The sequence below is a fragment of the Molothrus aeneus genome, chromosome 26 (genome assembly GCF_037042795.1).
Source record: "Molothrus aeneus isolate 106 chromosome 26, BPBGC_Maene_1.0, whole genome shotgun sequence".
NCBI classification, from domain to species: Eukaryota; Metazoa; Chordata; class Aves; order Passeriformes; family Icteridae; genus Molothrus; species Molothrus aeneus.
Window position 1 is genome coordinate 2,788,796 of NC_089671.1, and position 25,085 is coordinate 2,813,880.

General features: G+C 54.1%; 2 protein-coding genes across 4 annotated transcripts in view; one reads left to right on the forward strand and one right to left on the reverse strand.

Annotated features, from left to right (window-relative positions):
* Positions 1-20,664, forward strand: WIPI1 (WD repeat domain, phosphoinositide interacting 1). Of its 2 annotated transcripts, XM_066565885.1 has the most exons (13): positions 1-109; positions 1,828-1,910; positions 3,136-3,305; positions 6,882-6,978; positions 10,705-10,802; positions 11,855-11,947; positions 12,193-12,263; positions 12,933-13,040; positions 13,405-13,569; positions 13,699-13,806; positions 15,195-15,316; positions 16,029-16,129; positions 20,136-20,664. In XM_066565885.1, the coding sequence occupies exons 1-13, from the start codon at positions 39-41 to the stop codon at positions 20,181-20,183; spliced, it is 1,335 nt and encodes a 444-aa protein (XP_066421982.1). In that variant the 5' UTR covers positions 1-38; the 3' UTR covers positions 20,184-20,664. The 2 variants fall into 2 exon arrangements, with proteins under 2 accessions (XP_066421982.1, XP_066421983.1); XM_066565886.1 differs by lacking the exon at positions 11,855-11,947.
* The window catches only part of ARSG (arylsulfatase G), a 27,518-nt gene continuing 19,041 nt past the window's right edge, over positions 16,609-25,085 (reverse strand). The window contains exons 10-11 of one of the 2 annotated variants that reach the window (XM_066565884.1): positions 22,508-22,598; positions 16,609-16,917 (exon numbers count right to left, since the gene is read on the reverse strand). In XM_066565884.1, the coding sequence (XP_066421981.1) occupies positions 16,880-16,917; positions 22,508-22,598 (129 nt within the window). In that variant the 3' untranslated portion in view covers positions 16,609-16,879. Of the gene's footprint in view, positions 16,918-21,784; positions 22,215-22,507; positions 22,599-25,085 lie in introns of those variants that run through there. The other variant, XM_066565883.1, reaches the window with a different exon arrangement.

Genomic DNA, 25,085 nt, shown 5'->3' on the forward strand with positions numbered 1-25,085 from the left:
CGCGGGGGCCGCAGCGGCCGAGGCGCCGCGCCCGCTCCATGGAGGCCGCGGCCGAGGCCCCGGGGGCGCCCGCGGCGCTCAGCTGCTTCTCCTACAACCAGGACTGCACGTAAGCGGGGCGGCCGCCGCGGGGCGGGGGGGACGGTGGCCGGGCCGCGCCGGGCGGGGTCGGTCCGGCCCCGCGGCCCGGAGCGCTGCGGGTCCCCACAGGGATGGCCCGGCGGAGCCCCCCCTTCACCGCGCACTCACGGGCCAGGATCGGGCTGCTCCAGCCCGGCGGAACCCCCCCCCTCCCCGCGCACTGACGGGCCGGGGTCGGGCTGCTCCAGCCCGGGGGAGCGGCCCCGGTGCAGGGGGAATTGAGAGCGATGGGCGGACTTTGCCTCCCCCGCAGCCCGGGGAGCGCCTGGGGACGGGCAGGGCAGCGGCGCTCCCCGGGCTTTGTCTGCGGGCGCTGTGTGGGCACTGGGAGGTGGCGGCGTTGCCCAGGGCCACCGGCACCTCCCGGAGGCTCCCGGTGAGCGGCGGTGCCAGAGCACCGCCCCAGCTCGGGATAAATTACAGCCGCGCTCCTCGCAGCCTTCCTGCCCTCCTGGGCTTTAACCTGATCCCATTTAAGAACTTTTCCCAACCGGCACAGCAAATCCCGCCCGGAGCAGCGAGGCACACACGGATGTGGCAGCCCGGAGCCAGGATCGGCCCAGAGATAAGAATCAGAGATATTCACACCTGGAAATGCCCTTTCCTTTGCCTTGGTGTGCCCGAACAAAGGGTGCTTTGAGGGACGTGGATGTGCTGCTGACGTGATCCTGCTGGTTGCTGTCCCCAGTGCAAACGCTGTGCGTTGCTGTTATGGGCTGGCTGCTGGTTTAAGACCAAGGTGTCTCGCTGCTTACGGCATCTGGAACTGGGCAGAGACAGTGCTTGGCAAGACTCTGCCCACCACCCTAAACAGTGAGAGCAGAGCTTCCCCAGCCTGTGTCAGCACAGGTGGATCAGCCCCGGCTGAGGAACCAGCCCCTTCTGTGACCCACAGCTCCTGTCTGCGTCCTCCCAGGTGGATCTGGACCTGTTTGTTCCTCCAGCAGCCACAGGGCTGTAGGAGAGGATGAGTTTGCTCTCTCAGAGGGATGCTTGCCTTCTGTAGGCTGCGACAGGCTCAGATGGAGAGCTGGATTCCTGAGTTTCTTACTCTGTATTATTTAGGTTGGAGTCTGAAGTTGTGCCTTCACAGACCACTGTGCCAGGAACTACTCATTTCCTCAATGTCAGGGTTTAACCCCAGCCAACTCCTCGCTCAGTGAGGTGGAAAGGGAACCAAAAGGGTGAAAGTGAGAAAACTTACAGGCTGAGATAAAGACAGATTAATAATTAGAGCAAAAGCCACACATGCAAACAAAGCAGAACAAGGAATTCATTCCCCACTTCCCATGGCAGGCAGGGGCTCAGCCATCCCCAGGACAGCAGGGAGGACAAAGGCCACCACTCCAAATGCCCTCCCTTCCCTCCTCCTTTGTTCCCGAGCCTGACATGGGTGGCCTGGGGTATCCCTGGGGTCACTTGGGGTCAGCTGTCCTGGCTGTGTCCCTTCCCAGCTCCTTGTGCCCTCACTGGAGGGGTGAGGAGCAGAAAAAGCCTTGACTGTGCAAGCACAGCTCAAAAATAACAAAAACATCCCCAGGTTGTCAACCCTGTGTTCAGCACAAACCCCAAACACAGCCCTGTATGAGCTAATGTGGCAAAAAATCCCCATCCCAGTCAAAACCAGTACACCATCCCTGCAGGGTTTCAGCTCTGAACCAACAGGTTTTTGCTTTGTCTCTGCAGCTCCCTGGCCATTGGAACCACAACTGGATACAGACTCTTCTCCTTAAGTTCTGTGGAGCAGCTGGACCAGGTCCATGAAAGCAGTAAGTCTCCTGTTTCCCTGGGAGGAACATTGACCAGCAGCACCTTAAATTTGTGGGAGTCCTTCACCTTTGTTAGAGCCCAGTTCTTTTCCCCTGCTGCCAGCCTGACAGCAGCAGTCTGTGCTGCAGCCCAGCACTCAGAGGCAGTTTCCCACTGGAATGCTTCAGGTACATGAGCAGCAGCCCACAGGCTTCCAGCACAGCTGCTGGAGAGCTCCCAGGCCTTTAATCCAGTGTGGTATTTACAAGCAAGATGTTTTTAACAGGTTTTCCATGTAGAGAAGGTCACTCCCAGCAGGCCTGCAGCTCTTAGCTGTGCTCACAGTGTGTGTAGCACACACTGAGCAGCCCAAAACAAGCCTGCCCTCATGGAGCAGCGACTCCAGGCTGCTTCAGCTGAGCTGCACTGAGGATAACACTTCCCAGCTGGGTCTGTTCATCACTGGATTTGTTCTCAGTGGCTGCAGGAGGAGCCTCAGCAATCAGACACAGCTGCCTCATCTGGAGCAGGGTCCAGGCAAAGGGAAACAGGTCCCTGCTGGTGACACACTCAGGGGGATGAGCTGAGGCACAGCCAGGCCCACATGACAGTTGTGGGGCAGCATTTGTTCCTCCAGTGCAGCCCAGCCCAAACTGAGCATCACTCAGGGCTGGGCACCCTGGAAATGGCAGTCCCGAGGGATTTAGGTGCAGGGCCACCAGCACCATTGCCTGTGTCATCTCCACACAGCAGGAGCCATCCCAAACACAGTCACTGCAGCCACTGTTTGCTTCCCCAGGGAGGCTGGGAGAAAACAGACCAAGCCACAGCCAGCTCCTGCCTCACCTCAATAAACCCCTCACACACCCAAGAAACTCCTCTGACCAAAGGGAGGGAGCTCCTCCCTTTATATCCCCTTCCCAAGGATCTAGTCCAGCTGGAGGGCCTGAGGATTGGCTTCAGCTGGGCCCTGCCCAGCAGAGAGAGGCACAGCAGCCCTGTCAAACGGGGCATGTTTATCCAGTGGATATGTTCTCTGGTGCTTCATTTCTACCTTCAAGGGAAGGTCCTTTTACCCCTTCCTCCTCCCACCTACTTGCTTTGTGCCAGGCATGGGAAGTTGTTCACAGAAGTGATGTTAACACCTTAGCACAGAGCTCCCAACCCCATCCCCTCGTGAGCTGAGTCCTGTTGCTGCAGTGCAGCCCAGCTGAAGGCTCTGCCTTGCTCTCCTTGTGTGCCCAGATGAAATCCCAGATGTTTACATCGTGGAGCGTCTGTTCTCCAGCAGCCTTGTGGTTGTGGTCAGCCATGCCAAGCCACAGCAAATGAATGTCTACCACTTCAAGAAAGGGACAGAGATCTGCAACTACAGCTATTCCAGTAAAATCCTGTCCATCCGCCTGAACCGGCAGGTGAGAGGGGTTACCCACGCTCAGCCCACTCTGCCTCTGTGCTGCTTTTGCCTTTCCAGCTGGGAGCAGCCTGGGAGGTTTGTGAGTGGGATTGCAGGGGTGGATGCCTGTGCTCTCCTCCCAGCCCCACATGAGAGGCCTCTGGCAGGAGCTGCAGGGCTGTGCTATCAGCTGCCCCCACTGTTCCCTTCAGGAAAATGAAGCCAAGACCTTGGTTTGGTGGCAGTTACACAAAGGCTTTTTGTCATCTGCCTTCTTGCCTGTTCAGGACACAGCTCTGCCAAAAAAACACCTTTTCATGTTGCTCCCTCCCTTGAATTCCACATCCTGACTTCAGGCCCACCTCTGCCATCTTGGTTGAAAACGAGACCTTCAAAGTTGGTTACAAAAATCCAGGAGTAACTTATCTGCAACCCAGGAGTAACTTTTCCACACTTATCTGTGGATAAGGCAAAAAGCTGCTTTCCAAGTGCTGCCAGCAGCCTTGGTTTTGTTTTAAAGGTACAAAACCCACTCAGGCCACTTACAAAGAGAGTTTTAGAGTGTTATTCTCTACAAAGAGAGTTTTAGAGTGTTATTCTCTACAAAGAGAGTTTTTGAGTGTTATTCTCTGATGTGACACAGCCTCGTGCAGCTCTGAGCTCTTTTGGAGGATTTTAAGTCATCTTTTCTTTTTGTCCATAATTATTTTCCAAGTATATGCCCTAAGAAGCAGAGGACATTTGACAATGAAGAAATAAGCAGTCTGGGTAATTGTATATAATCAGCCTCTCCTCAGTTAGCAACAGTGAGACCTGCAGTGAGCTCTCTGGGCTGAGCTTCCAGTAAAGCTGTCTTTGACCAGGAGTTCCTGCACTACAATAAATCTGTCCTAAATTGATTTTTTTCACTTAAGCTTACAGTGAAACTGGCAAAAGAGAGACTTCCTTTGAATTGCAGATAGATGTGTGTGTATAAAAATAAACTGGGAGGTTCTGCTGAGCAGCTCCAGGAGATTGGTGTGAATAAAATACATTCAGGCTACTCCCCTTGTGCTGCCTGAAGGTGATGCACAGTCCCAGCCTTGAATCCACATTTCTTGGCTGCATTATAAGCTGGGGTTCAAATTCCTGGGCTGAGCTCATCCTCTGGCTGTGCCACAGATACACCTGGAGGGATTTGGAGATGCCACAGATGTTTAGAAACACAGAATCACAGAGTCATTTAGGTTGGCAAAGACCAGTAAAACATCAAATCCAGCCATTCCCCAGCACTGCCAAGGCCACCACTAAACCCTGTTCCAAAGTGCCACATCCACACATTCTTTAAATGCCTCCAGGGATGGTGACCCCACCACTGCCCTGAACATGTTCAATGCTTAATAAACCTTTTCACAAAGAATTTTTTCCTCAAATCCCATCTAAACCTTCCCAATTTGGGTAGGTTGAAGGGGAATCATTATTTCAGTCTGCATTCAGGAGTTAAACTGGTGCCCATCAGATCCTGCATTTGACACTTGAACTCTTGCCTGAGCTTCTGTAGGAGAGCTGCACTCCCCTGGAAGTTCACAGAAGGACAAACCCCAGACAAGGCATTAACTCAGGGAAATGGTGACAAATTAACCAGGAGCAGGTCTCAAACAAAAGGTGCATGTTTCAGTCTGTTCTCTCTGTGGAAAAGTCCTCATTGTGCAAACAAGCAAACCCCTCAGTTGTTGTTGTGGGAATTCTTAGTTCAAGCTCCATGATAACTCTGAATGTGTGGAGATGAATCCTGATTTGTCTCAGAGTGGGCAATCAGGCTGTGCTCTGGGACTGCTGGGAAGCTCCTGGGTTTTCATTCCCTGCTGAAACCCTGCTGAGCTCTTTGGAGAGCTTTGAGGTGTTTATTTGGCTGTGTCCAAACCCATTTCAGCCCCCAAACACAGCTCAGCTATCTGACCTGATCCATCCAAACTCCAGAACGAGCTAGTGAGCAGTGACATTTTGGACAATTAGCAGTGCCTTGACCCCGTGTACCAATCACAGCACCTTCTCTGAGGCTCTGTCTGTGTGCACAGTGAGGATAAACCCCATCCCAGTGCCCCTCACAGGGCCACAGGGCTGCATGGAGGCCAGGAGGGGTCAACCAGCGCTCTCCAGCTCCTGCTGAGCTTGTCCAGATCTCCTCTGCCTCTTCACATCCCAAATTTTCCTGGATTTTGTCCCTGTGGGTGCCAGCATCTCTGGAAACATCTGGAAACCTCCCTTCCTTCACCTGAACATCAAGAGCAGCCCATTCTGGGAAAGCACATGGTGGCTTTGCCCAAATCAGCTGTATAAATATTCCTCTGCTTGCAAGTGGATGGCTCTTACTGTAGAAAAGGCAAAGTCTTCCTGGAAATGCAAAATGGCTCTGACACAGCCCCAGATGCTGTGGTTAGCAGGAATAGAAGTGGGAAAGAGTTTGATCTGAGAGTAATGGTGGAGCAAAGCAGAGATTTTTAATGTGGGTGTTTCAAGTTAGTGACTAAGCTCCACATTTAGATACTAAATAAGTGGCCTCATTTCTGAAGAGGTGGAGGCTTCCTGGACATGGATTTAGGTGCTCCAGGATGGATGGGGTCTGGGCTTAGGCTTTTATTGGGATGTTTGTCGTGCTTCTGGACTCTTGGCACCAAGGGAGGTGAAGCTGTGCACTTGCTGGACTTACAAAGCTCAGCCCTTCAGCCAGACCCAAAGCCTGGTCCCAAAAAAAGCCTCTGTGTAAAAAGCCTCTGTGGTGACACAAAGCTGAGTGGCCACAGAGGTGGTGGCCCAGGGCTAAGGTCACAGCATCAGGCTTCCCTTTGCCTTTCTGCCCTGCCTCCTCCTGGCTTGGCAGCTCCTCCTGGCTGGGTGGATGTTCCTGGCAGGGTCAGCAGGAGAGGCACAAGCACCTGAACTTGGGAAATCCCAGCTCCTCAGCCAAGATGGTGCAAGGGTGACTGTCCCTAACAAATGAGTCTCAGCTCTGTGTTTGTGCAGTTCTGCAGGGCACAGAAAGCAGAGTTTTCCCTGTTGACACCAAAGGGGAAAAGAAACATTGATGTTCTAGGCAAGTGCCTTAAGTTTAGCAGCAGTGGCAGACCCAGCAGCTCCATTTGTGTCCCAAATGAGGAAGCAGTCAGGGCAAAGGGCCTGCATTCCCATCTGGAGGCACCCTGACAAGCAGGACTGCAGCCTCTCTGCTGCCAGGTCTTGGTGATCAAAAAGTAATTTGTTAAGAACTGCAGAGAAAAGTTGGGGTAGGGATGGATGGCAGGGCCTGAGGTGGGGTGTAACCCTGGTGGGTCCTTCCTGTTGCTGGGGGTGTGGAAGGTGCAGAGGAGCACAGAAGTCCTGGTGTTTTGTCTTCTCTCTGAAGCAAGACTGGATGCAAAAACTCTCAAAACAAGAGTTGTACAAACCCAACTGTGAGAGGGGATGGAGAAGCAGAAGAGGTCACGTTGCTGTTCCATTTCAGTGTGTGGGAAATTCCTGTTGGGTTTGTCTGACAGCAAAGGTTTGGGTTTGGGAAGTGTGGGAGCAGCAGCCAGAGGCACTGCTGGTTCTGTGCATGTCCCCTGTGTCCTTGCAGAGGCTGGTGGTGTGCCTGGAAGAGTCCATCTACATCCATAACATCAAGGACATGAAGCTTCTGAAGACTATTATGGATACACCTCCCAACACAACAGGTGGGCATGGCAGAACTGTGTGACAGGGAGCTTTGGAGAGCCACAGCTTTGTTAGAATTTAAGCCAGCCTGTGGCCTGTGCATGCTCAGCCAGCACTGGGAAGTCAGAAATGGATGGAGCAGAGTGTGAAGAGACCCACAAGGATCACTGAATCCAACTCCTTGCCCTGCACAGCAGCATCCCAACATCCCACCCTGAGCCCAGAGCATTGTCCAGACTCTCCTTGAGCTCTGTCAGGCATGGGGTGTGACCCAGCTCTGTCCTGAGCAAAACCCTGCCCTGTCTGGAGCAGACCCCTGCTCTGGCCAGAGCAGATGCATCAAGGGAGAGCAGAGATGGGCAGAAGGGTCTGATTTCCGTTTGGGGTGAGCTCCCAAAGTGATCACTGGGGACAGAACACACAGCCAGGCCCAGCCCCAGTCCCTGCCACCTGCTGTTGCTGCAAAGCCCAGGGGCAGGGCAGGTGGCTGCAGCACAGATCCTGTGGGTGTGGCACAGGGGGAATCCTGCTTTCCTGCTGCTGGCAGAGGCTATTTTTAGCAGCAGAGAGGGAAGCTTGGCTGGGTGCCCACGATGCTGTGCTGTCCTGCAGCATCCTTTCATGGCTGGGTGCTCTGCTGATGTGCTCACGCTTGGCCTCAGGGCTTTCAAGGGATGCTCTGCCAACAGCTCCCCTGACCTACTTCAGGTCTCACCAGATGGGCTCTCTGTGTGGATTAAACATGCTGAATGCTGCAAATATAATTAAAGTTTAAAACCTTCCTGAGAAGGCCCAGCTGCAGGATGGGCAGGGATACCCAGGCCTGGAGCTGTTCTGCAGAGGGGCTGGAGGATCAGGTCATGGTTTAAGAGCAGCAGGGCAGGACTGGATTGCTGCAGATCACAGGCTTCATATAGGCTTAGTGTTTTAAACCCCTTTTACTGCAGCAGCTGTTATTGAAATGAGCTGAGTGACAAGTGCAGTGTCTCTGTTGTCCCTGGGCCACCTGCTTTGGTCCCAAGCTTGACCCCAAGGATGTTGTGTGCAGTAGGTCAGGGCAGTCCAGCCTCAGGACAGCTTGTTTAGGAGTGGGAATCTGTGCTGGAGGGTTTAGGAGCACATGGGAAATGTGCCACCCTCCTAAAGTGTGTGCCCTGGGCACGGTGACAGCAGCACAGGCAGGACCAGGGTTTGCTGCAGCCACACTGGCCAGTCACAGTGAGATCTCTGCCTGTTCCTGGCCAGCACCTGGCTCCTGATCCAGCCTCCTCCACGTAGGAGAGGAAAATGCCCACGGTGTCCAAGACAGTTGTTTTTCATGTGATTCACATCAGGGGCAGGATTTGAACCAAGGAGGTCACAGCGCTTGGAGTGACTTGTGTGCTGTGTGGGCACATCTTGGGAGTGACTGCAGCTTTGGAAACCTTGTGGCTCCCCCCAAGCCCTGGATGTGCCTGGACCTGCTGGCCTGAGGGCATGGCCATGCTTCCTGGGCACAGTAGCATTTTTCCATGCTGCTTGAGGAAGCCACCTGTGACGTGGCACTCAGAGGTGCCATCTGAGCCATGCCAGCCTTCCTGAGCCCCATGGCTGGGGGGGCTGCTGCTGAGGGGAGAGGAGCATCTTCAAAGGCTGCCATGGCCCTGTGATCCTTGTTCTTTGTGTGTCCCCGAGGTCAGCCCAGTACACTCACATCTGTGTTTTCCCCTGGCCTGGTTTTCCGGCTGCTCTGCCGGCCAGAGGAGCAGAGGGAGTGGGTGACTCACCCGGCTCAGAGCTCGCTTTGTTCAGCCCCAGCCTTCCCTGATCCTGTCTGAAAGGGCTCTGCTGATCTCCCTGGGCTGGGGGATCACCATCCAGAGGGGGCAGGATGCTCATCACAGCCGCAGTGTCTGGGCTATCTTTGCCTTCCTCCCATCCCTCCCCCCTTAATTGCCTTTTAATTGCCCGCCTTTGCTGCTGCCGTGCGTGCTCCTCATGCTCCTCGTGCCTCTCCCGGTGCGCCATTCCTGGATGATGTGCACGCCTCTGGATGGATGGGGAGCGGATCCCTGGGGCCTCTGGCCGATCCTGCAGCTCCTGGCTGTGCTGTGCTCTCTTTGTTTGGTTATAAACAATGACCTAAAACGAGAGCTCCGGCCGATCCTTCCCCGCTGCTGCTGGGCGGGGGCCAGGGCCGTGTCCTGACACGGGGCTTGCACGGCACAGCACGGTACGTCCTGTCCCATCTACGTGCTGTGTGGCTGTCTGCTGGCCCCTTCAGTCCTGTCCCATCCCATCTACGTGCTGTGTGTGCCTGTCCTGCTGCTGTGTGCCTGTCCTGCTGGCCCCTTCAGTCCCATCCCATCCCATCCCATCTACGTGCTGTGTGTGGCTGTCTGCTGGCCCCTTCAGTCCCATCCCATCCCATCTACGTGCTGTGTGTGGCTGTCTGCTGGCCCCTTCCATCCCATCCCATCCCATCTACGTGCTCTGTGGCTGTCCTGCTGTCCCCTTCAGTCCTGTCCCATCTACGTGCTGTGAGTGGCTGTCCTGCTGTCCCCTTCAGTCCCATCCCATCTACGTGCTGTGTGTGGCTGTCCTGCTGGCCCCTTCAGTCCTGTCCCATCTACATGTTGTGTGGCTGCCCTGTTGGCCCCCCTTCAGTCCCATCCCATCCCATCTACGTGCAGTGTGTGGCTGTCCTGCTGTCCCCTTCAGTCCCATCCCATCCCATCTACGTGCAGTGTGTGGCTGCCCTGTTGGCCCCCCTTCAGTCCCATCCCATCCCATCTACGTGCTGTGTGTGGCTGTCCTGCTGGCCCCTTCGGGGTGTCCCCACTGCCTTTAACCCCACAGTTTCCTCTGCACGTGGGATTAGGTGGGATTCCCGCCACAGGTCAGGAAGCTCAGGTCGTGCTGGAGCCTGGAGTTGGGTTTGGGAGGGCTGTGAGCGCACGGATGTGGGGCAGGAAGCGAGTGAGGCACACTTGGTGTGTGACAGGATTCACTGGGCTGCATCCTCAGCCAGCAGCGGGAAGGAGGCAGGAAGAGATGCTCTTTTCCGAGGTCACCTGGGGGACAGCGGATGGATGTACCCACACATGTATCCATCCGTCCCTGTCTCATCCTGTAATTCCTGCCCACTTTGAAAGGAGCATTTGGGAACCTTTGTGCTCATGTTGGCACAAAACCAGATGGTGCTTATGGGGAAGAATTCCCCCTGTGCTTGAGATTTCGCTACGTTCAAGTTCCTTGTCGGTCGGAAACTCCCAGCACAGCTGGCGCATTTCCTTTGCCTTTCTCTGCCTCCCTTTTCCATTCAGAGCAGGAGGAAATGGCACTGCCTTCAGCTAGGCTGCACCAGAGCTGCACCCACACTGGGCTGCTCCTCTGAGCTTCCAGCCCGGCACCTACACCCTGTGCACATCTGGACGTGTCCAGATGTGGCTGGACAGGAGTGCTGTCAGCCCTCAGACCCACATGTGCCGTTTCATGCACCTATTCCTGCCTTCTCCAGGGAGATAATGCAGGAGGAGGAGAGCCCGGAGCGTGCTGAAAAGCCGGATCTGGGTTCCCTGTGCTCAGGGAGGGTGGCAGGGCACAGCCGCCGTTCTGTCCCGTACCAGCAGATGTCCCCACGGCCGAGGTGTTCCCAGCGCCGGGGCCGAGCGGTGCCAGAAGGAGCCGGAGCCCGAACCCCCGCCGTGCCCCGTGCTGCGCTCCCCCCAGCCACAGCCTCAGCCGTGTCCCTGTCCCCCTGCCAGGTCTGTGTGCTCTCTCCATCAACCACGCCAACTCCTACTTGGCTTATCCCGGCAGCGCGACCAGCGGAGAGATCGCGCTTTACGACGGAAATACTTTGGTAAGTGCGAGGCTCAGCCTTTGGATACCGGCAGGAGCTGAAAACAAACAGAGCCACAGCAAAGCCAACGGGGCCCTTGGGAAGGATGAATAAATCCACTCCACCGAGCTGGAGTGCGAGGGAATTGCCTGGCAGGCACATCTGGACGTATCCCCCTTGCTCGGAGCTGACAGCTCTGAGATCAGGACGTGCACTTCCCAGCACAGGATATTCAGGGAAACGTGACCCACTGCCCTGCAGCCCCAGGGCCACTGCCAGGCTCACCCTGGGGCTGCTGTGGGAACGTCAGCAGCAGATCCCATGGGAATGATGTGGCCAGCGTGGGTCAGGGGGCTTGGAGCTGCTCCAGGCACAGCACAGGACCTGGAGCAGCTTTGCCACACCGTGGGCTGGAAGGGATGCCTGACCCAAAGTCACAGAGAGGGCAAAGTGTCCAAAGTCCCCTTAGGAAATCTGTCCCTGGCTGGATGTAGGGTCATGATTATCTGCTGTTTATGCCAGGGCTTTGAGTTACATAAGGCTGGTGGCTCCGAACGTGCAGCCAGAGCTGAGGATCTGCAGCAGGGGAGGAGCAGAGCACAGGGAAAATGCTGCTGCTCTAAGAGGTGCTGCAAGGGCTGGGGCTCCCTGCAGGTACCAGGGTGGTGCCACTGCAGCAGGACTTGCTGTACAGCACAGGGAATTGCGGGGAAGGGCCAGGCTTTGGAGAGGGTGCAGGCACAATCCTGAACTCTGGAGAGCTGAGGTTCTCTGCCCCTGGGGTGAGTGTCCTGTAATCACAATGGCCATAATAGCAGAGGAATGAACTCAAGGCAGGGCAGAGGTGAAGTGCTGAGGATGTTGAAGGGATCCCATCAGCACACGATGATCCCGTGAATCCCTATCAGCAGGTGTGGATAGGCTGCAAGGCAGGAACTTTGCCCTGCTTTCACACAGTCCAAGGACCAGCGTGTCCCTTTGCCCACACAGTCCAAGGACCAGCGTGTCCCTTTGCCCACACAGCCCAAGGACCAGCGTGTGCCTTTGCTCTCACGTTCCCTTGTGCCCTACAGAAAACAGCCTGCACCATTCCTGCCCATGATGGGCCTCTGGCTGCTCTCACCTTCAACTCCACCGGCTCCAAGCTGGCCAGTGCTTCTGAAAAAGTGAGTGAGTGTGCCTGCAAGTACCCTCCCTCTGCCCAGGGCTGCATCAGCACCCCTGAGCTGCCCCTTCTTAATCACAGCCAGCACAGAAGGGCCGCTGACTGGTCATTGTATGGGATCAGATTGAGCCCAGCTGGCAAACAGGAGGAGCCTTTGCACATCCTGAGTTTCCTGGGTGTGTCAGGGAAAGGGCTTGGGCTCCTTGGCCTGCTCCTACGTGGTATTTCCATTTGCATTTTTTGCAGGGCACAGTCATTCGTGTATTTTCCATTCCTGGGGGGCAAAAACTCTATGAATTCCGGCGAGGGATGAAAAGGTCAGTTCATTCTTCTGGCAGTGACAAGTACACAGAGGGCTCCCAGAGCCAAAGTGTAAACACAGGGACACAGGGCAGCGTCAGATCCTGGTGGCTTTGACATCTTTTGCAGAAGGAAAACAAGAGCAAACGTATCAGCTCAAAATGTCACTGTGCCAGGCTGTGCCCAGCTCATTGATTCCTTCCTTCAGTGTGTCACAGAACAGGGACCAGACATGGAGTCACTCAATTTACTCTGTCCTTTCTTTTTTCTTATTTGAAATAACGGAAGTCCCCAAGATTGTCAGAGACCTCATTCTTGCTGAACCTGTGCAGGAGATGCTGTTTGTGTCCCACTGTTCACCACTTTGGCTATCCTCCCTGGTCTCTGCAGCAGCAGAAGCTGCAATGAGCCTGGCACAGATGTTCCCTCCACAGGCAGCTCTGTGAGGAAGGACATTTCCACCTCTCTGGCTGTTTGTCACTAGCTGGAGGCTACCCCCAGCCCTGCTGAGCAAAGGGATTAGGGAATGGCTCATCAGTGAGCCCACAGGCTCAGCAGCAGCTGTGCAGGGTGATCCTCACCATGGATGGGTCTCCTTCCTGCCCATGGGCTCCTCTGTGAGGCAAACCCAGCAGTTCCCCTTGAGTGGGTTGCAGTGGGAGTGACAGTGCTGTCCTTGGCTCTAGGTATGTGAACATCAGCTCCCTGGTGTTCAGCATGGATTCCCAGTTCCTCTGTGCTTCCAGCAACACTGAAACCGTGCATATCTTCAAACTGGAGCATCTCACAGACAGGTGAGGGCTTAGCTTGGCTTAACCTGCCTGCCCCAGGGCTGGGTCTGCTTCAAAGCTCTGTGTTTACACAGCTGCTCTCCACGTCCTCACCATGTACTCTCCATGAGCAATTCCAGGTGCACAGTGTCCTTGTGTCCCGAGGACTCACTCTTTGGAAAGCCACACACTGCACCCCTGCTGTCAGCCCCTCCAGGCCTCTCTGGCTTTATTAGGTGCCACTGTCCCCTGTGACTTCCAGCCAGGCTGGTGCACAATGTGAAGGTGCTCCAGAAAACCCCTCACCCGTGTGAGATCAGGTTTGTTCCTGACATTTTGTCCTGCTGATCATACTAACCCCACTGACCCTGCTTTGTGACCCCCTCAGCCGGCCAGAGGAGCCTCCAACCTGGAGTGGTTACATGGGGAAGATGTTCCAGGCTGCCACCAACTACCTCCCTGCCCAGGTGTCAGGCATGATGAGCCAGGACCGAGCCTTTGCCACCGTCCGGCTGAACATCTCCGGGCAGAGGAACATCTGTGCCCTGTCCACGTACGTACTGACCCTGCTGAGCCCTGGCCAGGCCAGCCTGACCCCGTGCCCTGCCTGCAGAGCAGTGGGGTGGGTGCTGCTGTGTCTGTGTGGATGAGGTTTTTGGCCTCAGGATGCTTTTCCCAGCAGGATTCAGAAGCTGCCTCGGCTGTTGGTGACGACGTCGGATGGACATCTCTACATCTACAACCTGGACCCCCAGGATGGAGGGGAGTGTGTCCTAATTAAAAATCACAGGTAACTCTGCCTCCACTCACACCTCATACAGAAGCTGATATTTTAAGACATGAAGGGAAATCTCACCTGGCAGCACAAAATGGAGCTGTAGGAGCAAGTTCAAACTGAGTTTGTGATTGGAGCTGCCTGATCTGACAGGCGTGGCTGGGAAGCACAGCAGCAGGCAGGGACACAGGGCTTCTTGCAGGAGAAACCTGAGACATCTCAGATGCCATGGCAGCTGTGGGATATCCCAGCTTAGACTGGGCAGGGCTGTGCTTTAGGAAATGCCCCAGCAGCAGAGCTCTGACCATCATGGTGGCAGGAGAGCAGAGCACCTTCTCCAGCTTGGAGTGGGTGCTGGAGAGCTGACTGGGGGTGGGATGGTGTGGAGTGACACTGTGAGCTTCTGTGAACAAAGCCCAGTGCCAAAGCAGAGGGATTTCTTTGTGGAAGGGGTTGTTAAGCACTGGAAGGGGTGCCCAGGCAGGTGGTGGGGAGCCCCAGAGCACTGAGGGCCACATGCAGTCATTCCTTGAGCGACTCATCCTTCCTGGAGCTGTTCAAGGAGTGACTGGATGTGGCCCTCAGTGCCCTGGTCTGGTGACAGGCTGGTGGTGATCACTCAAAGGTTGGCCTTGATGATCTCAGAGGTCTTTTCCAACCAAAATCACTCTGGGATCCTGTGAAAACAGAGCCTCCCCCACCGCTCTTCAGGCCATATGTAAATCCCATTAAGCACGAACCCCCCCCCGCACACATCTGGGCTGCTTGGCTCCAGATGTGAAGCCTTTGGGGTGGGGTGAGATGTAACATGTGCTCCAGGCCGGGAGGTGGCTGCCAGCCAGGAAAGTGCCAGCAGCTTTTGGAAAAGCCACAAAACAAAAGCACTTCAAAGCTGCGCTGTCCAGCGCGCGCCGCCCGCAGCCCCCAGCCTTGTCATGTGGGCTCCTCTGAGCATCAGAGGGCTGAAAAGGGCCCTTGGGTCATGAGTTACATTACATCATACGATATCTCTGCTCAAACTCCATCCTAAACTAGCCAGGGCTGCTTTTCCCATCTAGTCTGCTCCTGTTGGAAGCCCTTCGGAGCCCCCTCTGTGATTAGAAGCACTGTTTGCCTTTGTAACCTAAAGCTTTTGTGGTCTGTCTGTTCCCTTCTGTTCCCATGCCAGCATTGTCCTCCAGTTGAAGTGGTGCTTCCCCTATCTCCTTCTTCACCCCCTGCTTTCCTTGTGGAGCACAATGCTCCCCTGTCCACAGCACTGCTGGGGCTGCTGCATGCAGTGATGGGGATGGGTGATGTGCTTCGAGGAGATGTGGATGCATGGGCTTGTCTTAGCTGGAGCTGGGGAGGAACAGCCAGGGTCAGAACTAACTCTTCTCCCCTCTCTTGATCTGTACAATTAGTCTGCTTGGCTCAGGAAAGATGGAAGAGAACAAAGAAAACGACCTTCAGCCTCCAGTACCTCAATCTTATGCAGCAACTGTAGCCAGACAAAGTACAGTGCCTTCAACTTCGACCATGCCAGGTGAGCACCACATGTGCCCTTCCTCAGGAGCCACAAAACCACCTGGGGTAAAGTGGAAAGTGTCCCACATTCCAAGGGCTCATCCAGGATCACCACAGCTGCACTGCACTCTGGGGCAGCAGGACTTTGGATCTCACTGAGTTCATCCCGGGACACAAAAACAGGGCACGAGTTTTCTGCTCTGCTTCCTGTGCCAGCTCTGCTCCCTGTGCCACAGACAGGCCCAGGGCAGAGCAGGAGCCACTCTTTGGCAGACAGCAGCTGCTGCCAGGTGGTTTCCAGGGGTTGTGACCATGGGTGCAGGAGTCAGGGCTCACTGGTTTTGTGTCAGTCGCTGACACAGTCAGTCACTGGTTTTATGGTGAGATTGCCACAGTCTCTGAAGCTGGTACACCTTGCACTAAACTGCTGCAGGAAAAGAGTGAGTGACTGTCTCATTATATTCCCAAGTGTAAGATCCACATCCAAATGCAGATCTTACTCTGAAATTGGTGCTTGGGTTCACGGCAGGAGGAGGAAAGCTGCTGCCACAGGAGCTGGCCATGGAGTTCATCCATAATCCATAGTATCCATGGAGACACCTTCCTCTTCCTCAGTCCATGAAGCCAGAGGAAGCAGCTCAGTGCCAAAGAGGTGGTAACAGTGTGTGCTGCTGTGTGCAGCCTCCTGCCATCCCTTGGTGCAGTAACCCTTGGTGTTTTCCCCTGGCCAGGTTACTCGGAGGACGGCGGAGCCCTGCGCGGGGAGGTTATCCCAGAGCACGAGTTTGCAACTGGACCAGTCTGTCTGGATGATGAGAATGAGTTTCCTCCTGTGAGCATTCGGGACCCCTAAACCTGCAGTGCAGCCCTCATGCTGAGAAGGAAGTAGTAACCTCTCCCAGAAGAGATTCCATGTCCCTCTCCTTGTCCCAGCTCTCTGGGAAGCCTAAAATAACTGGATGGGTTCTAGGGACAGTGGCAGGAAAATGACACCCCCACTAAACAGCAGCTGGGGATGGGGCAAAAGTGATCAAACCTAAGCAGAGATAGATCTGAACAAACCTGCTGAATGGTGTTCAGATCCAGACCTAACCTTTGTGCCTTGAGCACAATTCTTCTTCTAATATTACCAGGAATATTTTTAATTGGAACAATTTAGAAATAAAAACTTAATACCCTGTTGCATTTTCAGTCAGTTGTGTTAGTTCATGGAATGCAACTGGAACATACCTGAACCTCACCAGTCTCTTCATTTCCAAGGTAACTGAGAAGGAAACTCCTTTTCCAAGTACAAAGATGAAAGGAATAACAGAGTTTTAAACCATTTTATGATTTTTATGTGGCACTTTCTCAGTTACCATTGGAAGGAGCTAGTGGATTTTTCAATCTGACTTCAGCCTGGCAGTGTCTTTCTGGCTCCTTTTCCTATTCCACACTCATTAATTAAGTATCTAACCCCTAATTGGACAAGTGTTGGTCTGTGCTATGATCTGGTTGTAATCAGCGGTGTCTTCATAGCAGTAATGCAGCAGAATACTGTAATGGATTTCAGGTTGCAGCCTTGGCAGGCTTCTGGAATTCCTTACTTCATTTTTACATATCCTGCTGTTGGAGTTTTGCCTGAAAAGGAGGAAGTACAAACCTTATTCCAGGATTCATTCCATGTGCTGAGCTGACCTCTGTGAGGCACCTTCCTCTGAGCTGAGGCAAAGTGTTACTTAGATAAAAGGAGGCAGGCCCGTGACTCCTTTTGAGCCAGCACCACCTAAACCCAGCTCAACTCACACAACCCTCAGATTATTTCTTTCCTTACCTGCACCATTCCCTGCTGCAAACTGGGAGCAGGAATTTCCCACTTGTCCAACTCCATTACTCAAGAAGGATATTTAAAATGTCTCCCTTGCTGTGCCCACAGAGAAGGTGATGGCCCAGGCCCCTGGAAGGAGCAGCAGGGACAGAGAGAAATCCTTTGTTTCCTTCTGCTAAACCTGCTCTTGAACTCATGGTTTGGGGACAAGCAAATGCCAGCAGGCAGGGATCACGCTGCTCCTGAATGAGGCTTCCTGCTGGGACTGTGCTGGATGAAAGCAGCCCCAAACCCCTGCTGGAGCACAGCAGGTGCTTTATGAAATGAACTTTGATCCCTCCAAATCCTGTCATTAACCTGACAGAGCAGTGGCATGTGTATTGTTAGGGAGGAGGAGGTGTGGCAAGGGAAGGTGCTTTCCAAAAATACTCCCTGATAACGGTGCCTGAGCAAATGGAGCTTCCAGATAAAGCCCTCGCTCCTGGCTTTGGGGTTTGCCCTCGCAGTGGGAGCACTCAGGATGTTTGGATGCTCTGGATTTCACTGAACTTGGCTGTTTTCTCAGCACTTGAGATCTCCAGTCTCAGTGAAGGGGCTTTCAGGCATCGCTCACTCCTGTGCAGAGGAGGAGGGGGAGAAAACCTGACCTTATCCAACAAAAATGTTTTGACAGCGCTCGGCTTTGCGGAAACATGGGAAGGGTTTTGTTTGTTTTCCAGTGTGCAACAAAAAGACTTTTCAAAACCTCAAAACTTGTGACAAAATGGAATATTCACCCGCAGCCCACGGTATGGCTTTGAACTCAGACATGGTTCTGGAGAAACAGCAGTGCTCAAACCCCACAGTTTCTCCCCATTTTGAAACCTCTTGTCTTCCCTTGACCTCAAGCAAGACTTCAGAGGCTCTGCTGTTAAAGACTGAGGAAAACCAGCCTCAGCCTGACATAAAATCTGTCAAACACTGCCTGTTCATTAAGTGGAAGGAGGGACAGATCAGAGAGGAGATGAGGAGCCCAAGGAGGACTCGTAAAAAGAGGCCTCACAAGAGGGGACGTGGATGTTGCTGCTGGTGGTGTCAGGATTGCAGAAGGAGGTTAAACCAGTTCAGTGACAATCCCTGCATGGATGGGGTGGATTAAGCACTCCCAAGTCACTGCTGGTCCTGGGCAGGAAGGACTCAGGTGTTACTGAGGAGGACAGGGGGCTGGAGCCATGGCTGCTGTGCTGGATGTGGAGGGAGGAGGCTGCAGAGCCCTCACCCTGCAGCATCAGAAGATCTTACAGGCTGGGAAAAGCAAAACCAGCTCTGGCTGCAAAATTATGGCAATTTGGGCTGTTTTCTGCTCACCTGCCTGAGCAGCCACCCCTGTTCTGTGGGTGGAGCAGGGAGTGAGGCTTCCAATGGTGCAGGGAGATGCTGGGATGTGTTATGGGCCAGGCAGGGCACTGCAGTGGTGCTGTGAGGTTTGGCAAAAGAAATCCTCCATGATTCTGCAAGCAGCACAGCCTGTGTGCAGCTGGGGAGTGCAACCAGGGGACCTGCCCAGAGCTCCTGGGATTCAATAGGAAGGAGGATTCCTTTCTGCAGATTGGTCAGTGTTTTCCAGACATAGGTGATCCATCCTGCATTTGGCTGCAGGGCCCAGAGGTGAAGCTTTTATCAGGAGAGCCATTTCATTAAGTCAAGTGAGACTGCAATCAGCTCTTCAAAGGCAGCTTTTCCTCACTGATACTCCATCACTCTTAAAAACCATCTCTTTCCCATCCGTTTTTGGCTGCTCCAAAACAGTTTGGGCACTTTCCTGGGCTGCCAAAGGATGCTGCTGCCTGTTGGAGGGAAAAAATCTACAACAGGGCAGAAATCAGTGCCCTATCATGGGGTGCCCACACGCCTCTGCTGCTCCAGACCTTGATGCTGATGTAACAAACACGGCTGCAGATACATCTCTGGCTCTGTGGAAGCAGTATTGGCCCAGATTCCTCCTGGCTCTCTGCTGGATGGTGTTTCCCTCATTCTGTTGCATGGATATGGACACTTAATTATTTTAAGTGATTATTTTTTAACAGCTGGCTGGCAGCAGAGGAAAGGCCACAGACTTTCCACTGAGGCTCTACTTGTAATTATGTGTCATAGGGGATAAGGGAGTTTGGCAGAACCTGGCTCCTGCCCTTGTAGCTCAGAGTGGCATTTTGGGCAGCTGGGGCTTGCAGGATTAAGCCCAGCTTATCAGTACATTATCTGAGGTCCCCTGGGAGCTGTGCCATCCAGTGTCAATGCTTGTGCCTGGAAACCTGGCCAGTGATGGTCCTGCAGCTCGTGGAGAGGCAGCCCTGGGAGGAGGAGCTGGCAGAGAGCCTCTGCCGCAGGAATGTGGGGTTCTCATCCCTCCCAGGTCACACCTGGCAAGGCTGGAGCTGGGACAGACCTGTGCCAGCCCTGCCCAGGCCTCATCAGGAGCAGGGGCACATTTCACCCAGCATCTCCCTCCCAGTGGCAGGAGTAGCTGATGGAGGTGAATCAGGCTCTGCTGCTGCCTCTTCTTCTCTGCTCCTGCCTTACTCTTTCACTCAGAGGCTTTGCTGGTGTTTAGGATGAGCTTTCCCTCCCCTAATCCTGTCTGACATGTTGGAGTTGAACTCTGGGATCCATCCAGAGAGCCCAGAGCAATTCAGGGGTGCCCAGCACAAACCATTCCCTCCGGCCACGCCAGAGCTGAGCTTTTTGGGAGCACTGAGTGAGGCAAATGCACTTCATCCCCAGGAACTGCACTCCCCAAAGCCTGGCTCTGCTGAGCCCAGTGCCAGCCAGAGGCCAGACCCACTTATCACTGCTCCAGATGGTTCCTGTTCCCAGGACTGTCAATTTGGGGAGGGGGAGAGCAAATAAATAAACCTCTCCCCAATCTGCCTTTGAATGGAAAGTAAAACACTGTGGGACATCCCTCCCCCTGCTCCTCCCATGTGCGTAAAACCAACTGGAAAAGCTCCCTGGTGCTGGGAAAAGTAAGGCCCTTGTGTTTTGATTTTGGTAGATAATCTTGTGCCGTGGAGGTCAGCCGGGCAAGGCGAAGAGGTCGTGAGGAGAAGCAAAACAGCCACGCTTGGGACAGCTGCTGGAAAAGCCAGGAGTTTCGAAGAACAGATCTGTGAGTCCCCAAGATGAGAAAAAAAAAATATAAATTAAGGTTGGGCCAGGATTTTTCCAATGTGTAAGTGAAGACCTGGCCCTGTTAGCCCCTGTTTTAATTTGTGTCTGGGTGGGGTGTCAATGTACTGTATGCACATGGCTCTATTTAACAAACTCTATGTTAGAACCACAGTGTAAATGCTAATTTAATCAGATTTGTATGTAACCAGAATTTTATATACCCATTTGTCCCTTTTCTAATTTATGCTGTTTTATGTGTATAAATGTACTTATAGGAAGAGATATTAAACTTATGTCTTTGTACAGTATATACAGACTATTTTAACCCAGGCAAAGTATTTTTGCAGTGATATTAGAGAAGATGCCATTTCCTATGTTGAAAGACAGAATAAAGTCACAGTCTGTCCCTGGCAGCAGCTCCTGCTGTTCTTTTTGGGGCCCTAAAGGTGTCAGTCTGGATTAAGTTTGGGGAGTAGGAGGGGTTTTGGGGGCTGGGGTGAGGGCAGCACACCTGGGTGAATCCACACGAGTCCTTACAGCCAAAGAAAGATCTGGGTGTGTAAATCAGAATCCAGAATGGTTTCAGAACACCCTCACTCAGCTGCTGAGAAATCCCAGTGGTTTCTCAGGTTTCAGTTGCGCCTTCATTTCTGCCTTTGCAGCTCCCCAGGCCTTTGCACCTGCCCAGGAATGGCCCCACAGGAGCTGTTCCACTCCATTTGTGCCTGCACTGGGATCAGCAGGAGCAGCTCCTCTGCCTGGAGCCCTGATCTGCTGGGAGACCCCAGGGCAGGAGCCCTGACCTCCCAGAACCCCCCAGTGACACCCTTCTGTTTGCTGAGAGCTGGTGGGGAGCAGCCCCGGTTCTCTCCCAAACCCTTGGATGTCCCAGCATAGTCCTGAGCTCCCCCCTGGCAGGACAAGCTGAGCATCCTTCCCACGTGGATGGCAGCCCCCAGGGACAGCCCAGGACCCCTTTCCTTCCTTCCTTCCTTCCTTCCTTCCTTCCTTCCTTCCTTCCTTCCTTCCTTCCTTCCTTCCTTCCTTCCTTCCTTCCTTCCTTCCTTCCTTCCTTCCTCCCTCCCTCCCTCCCTCCCTCAGCAGCTGTGTCCCACCATGACCCCTCTGAAGAAGCTCAGCAGGCAGCTGAGGGCCAGGTGCTCCCTTTCCCAGAGCACTCCCCTCGTGCCAGCCAGGAATGTTCCCCCTGCAGCCACCAAACTTGCAGGGTCTGTGCAGCAGAAGGGCTGATTGCCCGAGGCTGTGAGCCCCATCCTCCCCTGCCTTGTGCTCCCACAGCTGCTGCTGTAAGGTTTCTGTTTAGGAGAAAACCAAGCAAATGTCCCAGAGGAATCCTCTCCCAAAGCCAACTCTCACAGAAGGTAGTTTTAATCCAAGAGCTGTCCCTTTCCTACAAAGAGTTTTCCTATAAAGAGCCCTACAAAAAGCCATCCACATGCCCAAGGTCCAAAGGGGACCCTCTGTGTGCTCCCCCAAACCCACACCCAGCTCACCTCCCTCCTCCCAGCATGGAGCAAAGGGAACCACAGCCTCCATCCCTCTCCATGGCCACCTCCAGCCTGCAATTCACAGACACCACCCTTGGGAAAGGAGCAGCCTGAGCAATTATTTGCTTAAAGACAAAGCCAGGGTGTTCTGCTTTCCACATGGGGGTCCCGTGTGGCTCCGTGGGCCCCGTGGCACCGGCAGCCCACGTGCTGCACGTTGCAGCAGGGAATTGCAGCTGGGTCCTGGGAATAATCTGCAACTGAGACATTGTCTGCTGCAATGTCCTGCAGGGCTTGGGCATAAGCCCTGCTGATGGCAGGCAGCACTGCCTGGTACTCCCTGGAGGCCACATCCAGAGGCTCCTGCTCCTGGATGTCACGGTCCAGGTTGAAAATGAGGGGTGGGTGGTGCTGCTGAGCCGGCCCAGTGCTGCCATCACAGGCCATGGCCCCTCCTAGGGAGGAAATGGGAGAAAAACCCTGGAGTCACAGAGGTCCAGGGATCACCTCTGTATTCCTCACCCACCCACCCAGGATGGCCATTCCCACCCCATCCCAGCTCTTATTCCAAGAGCGTTCCTGAAACCCACCCCAGGCTGCAGCACCACCCTGCAGACACAGCTCAGCACATCCTTGGGTCTGCTCTTGGCTGAATTAACCTGAGCTGCTTTTCAACTGCATCTGCAGGGATCTAAGAATTCCAGAAGCCTTTTCCTAGACTTTAGACCCTCTGGTAGGGATGCAGTACCTGTGGTGTAGAAGGCCTTGTACTGGGCCAGCCGCAGCGCCTCGACCTCGCCCGCCTTCCCCGCTGCGCCGCTGTTGGGGTGCAGCAGAACCTGCAGGGAGGACAGGACAGTTCCTGTCAGCCCAAGGCAGGGAAAACCTGCTCCATGAAATCCACTCCCTCCCCACATGAGCCACATCCCACCCCTGAACACATTCACAGCCATCATTCAGGCCCTGGACTCTGAGCAACAGCAGAGCTGTGAGTGCTGAAGGTGCTTTGCCTTCTCCTGATTCTGTCTCACAGCAAGAAAATGAGTAAATAATTCTGAAGGGTAGGTGAGCATTTAGCCAACACTGAACCCATCACATTAATTCATTCATTGGCTGGGAAATCTCAAATTGGTGAACAGAAACCACTACATGAAATTGGTGTTTCTGCCCAGTTTCAATCTGAAACCACCACAGTGGGATGATGGCAGAAGGGCCCCAGGAATCACCAACACCTCCCTTGGACTTTCCTGGCCCTGCAGGACCCTCTGAATTTACCTCCCAGTTCTATGGCAGGAAAGGGATCACAAAGGCTCTGGGGCTTTCAGCAGAGCAGGGCAGATTATCATAAAATCCCAGAATGGTTTGTGTTTGTGTTGGAAGGGACCCCAAAGCCCATGGGCAGGGACATCTTCCACTGTCCTGGGTTGCTCCAAGCTCCATCCAACCCGGCCCTGGACACTTCCAGGGATGGGGCAGCCACAGCTTCTTGGGATAACTTGTGCCAGGGCCTCCCCACCCTTAAAATTAAGAATTTCTTCCTAACATCCAATCTAAATCTCCCATCTTTTACTCTAAAACCATTCCCCCTTGTCCTGTCACTAAATTATTTGGGAACCAGGGTGGTCCCAGGTGCACCCAGCACCTCTCTGGGTGCTCACAGCTCAGCCAGCAGTGGGGACATCCAAGGGAGCCGAGCCCCAGGCTGGAGCCAGCAGCCAGCCACGAGCTGAGGGTGAGCTCATGGAGCAGAGGGGAAGGTGAGGTGCTGGAACATCACTCCCACATCCCTCCCGTCCGTCTGACTCACCCCGCTGTGCGAGGGCTCCCTTCCCTGACAACAGCCAGGAATGGGGTGAGCAGCGAGGGAGGGAGGGAGGGGTGGCTCAAATCTCTCCCTTTTGGTATTTAGGACACTTGATCCACACAGGATGGCTGCTCTGGCACTGGGGAGTGAGGAGACAAGTGAGCTGGACACTCCAGCAGCTCCTCTCTCCGATAACATCTGCCGCGGAGCCAGTGCCTTCGCTGAGGGATGAGTCACTTGAGGTTTCCTCCCTGGGATTTGAGTTTAAAAGTGATTCAAGAAATTTCCACTGTGCTAAAAAATTAGAAACATCTGCTGGAGTTGTAGGCAGCTGCAGTGCCAAGTTTAGTAACAGCACTCACAGCTGATGAGTGCAGCAGTGCCTGAGCAGGTGCCCGGCACAGAGCCCTGGCCCTCAGGGAGCACCCTGGGCACCCCGAGGTGTGCATCCCACCCTGCCTGGCACAGGGAATTCCAGGCACCCTGGGCACCCCGAGGTGTGCATCCCACCCTGCCTGGCACAGGGAATTCCAGGCACCCTGGGCACCCCGAGGTGTGCATCCCACCCTGCCTGGCACAGGGAATTCCAGGCACCCCGAGGTGTGCATCCCACCCTGCCTGGCACAGGGAATTCCAGGCACCCCGAGGTGTGCATCCCACCCTGCCTGGCACAGGGAATTCCAGGCACCCCGAGGTGTCCATCCCATGTTGTCCAGAATGAAGCACCAATGGGCACCCCAAATTGTCCATCTACACTGCCTGGCAGAGCATTCCAGGCACCCTGGGCACCCCAAAATGTCCATCCTACATTGCCTGACAGAGCATTCCAGGCACCCCAAGATGTCCATTCCACACTGCCTGGCAGAGCATTCCAGGGATCCCAGGCACCCAGAGGTGTCCATCCCACACTGCCTGGTCTGGATGTAGCCACTGTCTCACATGGGACTGGTTGGAATCTCATGCAAGAAATGCCAGGATTCAGGGTAGGGGGTGATCTCTAAATGCTCTCACTTTCTTTTATTGCTCTCTGTTGTAAGGCAAATTATTTGTTTAAAAATCATCTTTTGTAATTTGGTTGTATCTTTTTGTGGTTTTGGGGAAGTAAGAAGGGTGTGAAGTGGGAGAGGTGGTGCAGTGTGAGCCTGGTGCAAGGAGGAAGCTCTGCTGCAGAGTGCCCTTCTGCTGACACTCCTCGGGCAGGATAAAAGAGCTCCAAAGCAGGAATCAGCAAATATTCAAGGCCCTGTGAAGCCAAGGGACCAGGAACTGAACCAATTAATCTGTCTCCAGCTTTAAAGCTTTGCCTACACCTTTAACAGCACAGCTGGGATGCTGCCAAGGGCACTCAAATCTCCCTTCCTACAAACAACCGCGTTCCTAAACCTCTTAAAACCCCACACTTAGACAATCTGTTATAATTTACTGCATAATTAAGGAGCTTGTTTTGATTCAAGAAACATTCCCAGATCTGGAACTCTTCCATTAATCCATGGCTATTATTTTAATAAATAAAAAATAGGGG

What these genes read in the sequence shown, in the direction of transcription:
- WIPI1 (XM_066565885.1), top strand. Translation starts at nt 39, where the DNA reads ATGGAGGCCGCGGCCGAGGCCCCGGGGGCGCCCGCGGCGCTCAGCTGC. An exon ending in CCATCCGCCTGAACCGGCAG is followed by an intron (nt 3,306 to 6,881) that starts GTGAGAGGGGTT and finishes GTGTCCTTGCAG; the next exon opens with AGGCTGGTGGTGTGCCTGGA. An exon ending in TTCCGGCGAGGGATGAAAAG is followed by an intron (nt 12,264 to 12,932) that starts GTCAGTTCATTC and finishes CCTTGGCTCTAG; the next exon opens with GTATGTGAACATCAGCTCCC.